At 51.4% G+C, this 1,559-nt stretch overlaps 1 protein-coding gene across 2 annotated transcripts in view; it reads left to right on the top strand.

Annotated features, from left to right (window-relative positions):
* HSBP1 (heat shock factor binding protein 1) overlaps nucleotides 1–326 on the top strand; it is a 3,548-nt gene extending 3,222 nt beyond the window's left edge. The window contains exon 4 of one of the 2 annotated variants that reach the window (XM_072421750.1): nucleotides 165–326. In XM_072421750.1, coding sequence (XP_072277851.1) covers nucleotides 165–176 — 12 coding nt within the window. In that variant the 3' untranslated portion in view covers nucleotides 177–326. Of the gene's footprint in view, nucleotides 1–161 lie in introns of both variants that reach the window. The other variant, XM_072421749.1, reaches the window with a different exon arrangement.
* The last annotated feature ends 1,233 nt before the right edge of the window (nucleotides 327–1,559 follow it).

Below are 1,559 nucleotides of genomic sequence, written 5' to 3' on the forward strand. Positions count from 1 at the left end.
CAGAGAACACTGAGCCAGTCCTATCAGTCTCTGTACAGAGGAGCTGACACTCTAATGTCCCCCCACAGTCACACACTATTATACATTTATATAGCTCTGACATATACTGCAGTGCTGTACAATGCAGACATCTGATTGGTCGCTGTCTCTCTTCTCTCCAGCAGGGCCCCAAGTGATCTCGGGGTTGAGGTTCTCTCTGTGGTCGGTGGTCTGTTGAACATAGTTATTTTTGGGTTGATTTATCGTATTTTTAGCATTGTTTGTTTTGTACTCTGATGTCATTTTTATTTGACTCATCTTCAGTGAAATAAATCCGACATAACGACTCCGCTGTGATTGGTCTGTCCTAAGGAGCTCTGTGGTTCCCCCTTTGGGGGTGGTTGGGGGAGGAGTCACATAAGGGAGGCGGGGATATTTTTGTTATCTTTCTCTGATTGGTTCCCTGCGTTCTCCCCGCCCTTAGGTGCAGCAGATGAGGGTGGCAGCATAGAAATCATTGAGTCAAATAAATGAGCCGAGTGATTGGCTGCTTCATGGCGCAGCCCCAGGGGCACCAATCACCTCTGTGGGCCCTACAGATATAATGGGCACTGTGTGATGACCCTGGCACTGCCCTGTGTTCTGCCTGCTCACACATTGCTGTATTACAGGCTGAGGGTTCATCAGAGCAGATCTGTTATTCTCATCAGTGACCAGCAGAGGGCGACATTGCACTACAGACTCATATAACCCTGAGTGCAGGAAATAACAGTGCAGTTGGGGCATCTCACACATCATGAGGGGCAACACTGACCCTGCCATGGCTTCATCTGGTTATTAATGACAGCACCATCTTTGTTCAGGCATCACTTGGGGTCACCATCATGTGACCCTGGTGTTCACAAATGTCTGACACAGATCAGCCCCTGCAGCAGCCTCTCACATTGTAACTTTGCATCCAATCACAATTTTACAATCTGATCTCTGTGAACCCCCCCACAGCCAGCTGTACCCCGACCTCCGTGTCCGCTTCCCCCAAATTCCTCCATCCCCCGATAATGGCCGTTGCCAGCGGTGATTTCTTCTTTATTATTCAGCAATCTGTTTCCATGCCGGAAGGGATAATCGGCGATGTTCTGCCTCTCCTAGCAACCACAGCGGGGGCGGCACTGTACAGAACACGGCGCTCCGGCGCCTGGCAACACAAAGCATCCCCGCCATGCGCTGAGTGAAAAGTCGAGGGCTGAAGGCGGCTCCCCGCTGCGTCCCATCCTCACCGCCATCGTGAAGTACGCCGGATTAGAATAATTGCAGACCAATTACAGGCCGGGGCCGCAGTGCCAACAGAGAAAACTTCTACAGGGGCGGCAATTACTGCAAATGCATGGAAAATTCCCAACAAAAAGAGAGGAAAATGGCGGCTTGTCAGTGCTGCAGGAGAAATGCGACATTCGGGGGGAGGGGTGGTGACCCCAATTCATCCTGCAGCAGAGAGGGAGCGCAGCTCAGTCACCTATCTGCCCACAGACTGGGATTGGACGGTGAGGAAGGCCTTGTCATGCGGTGCACACGGATCAGAA

Source organism: Pyxicephalus adspersus, chromosome 9 (genome assembly GCF_032062135.1).
Source record: "Pyxicephalus adspersus chromosome 9, UCB_Pads_2.0, whole genome shotgun sequence".
NCBI lineage: Eukaryota > Metazoa > Chordata > Amphibia > Anura > Pyxicephalidae > Pyxicephalus > Pyxicephalus adspersus.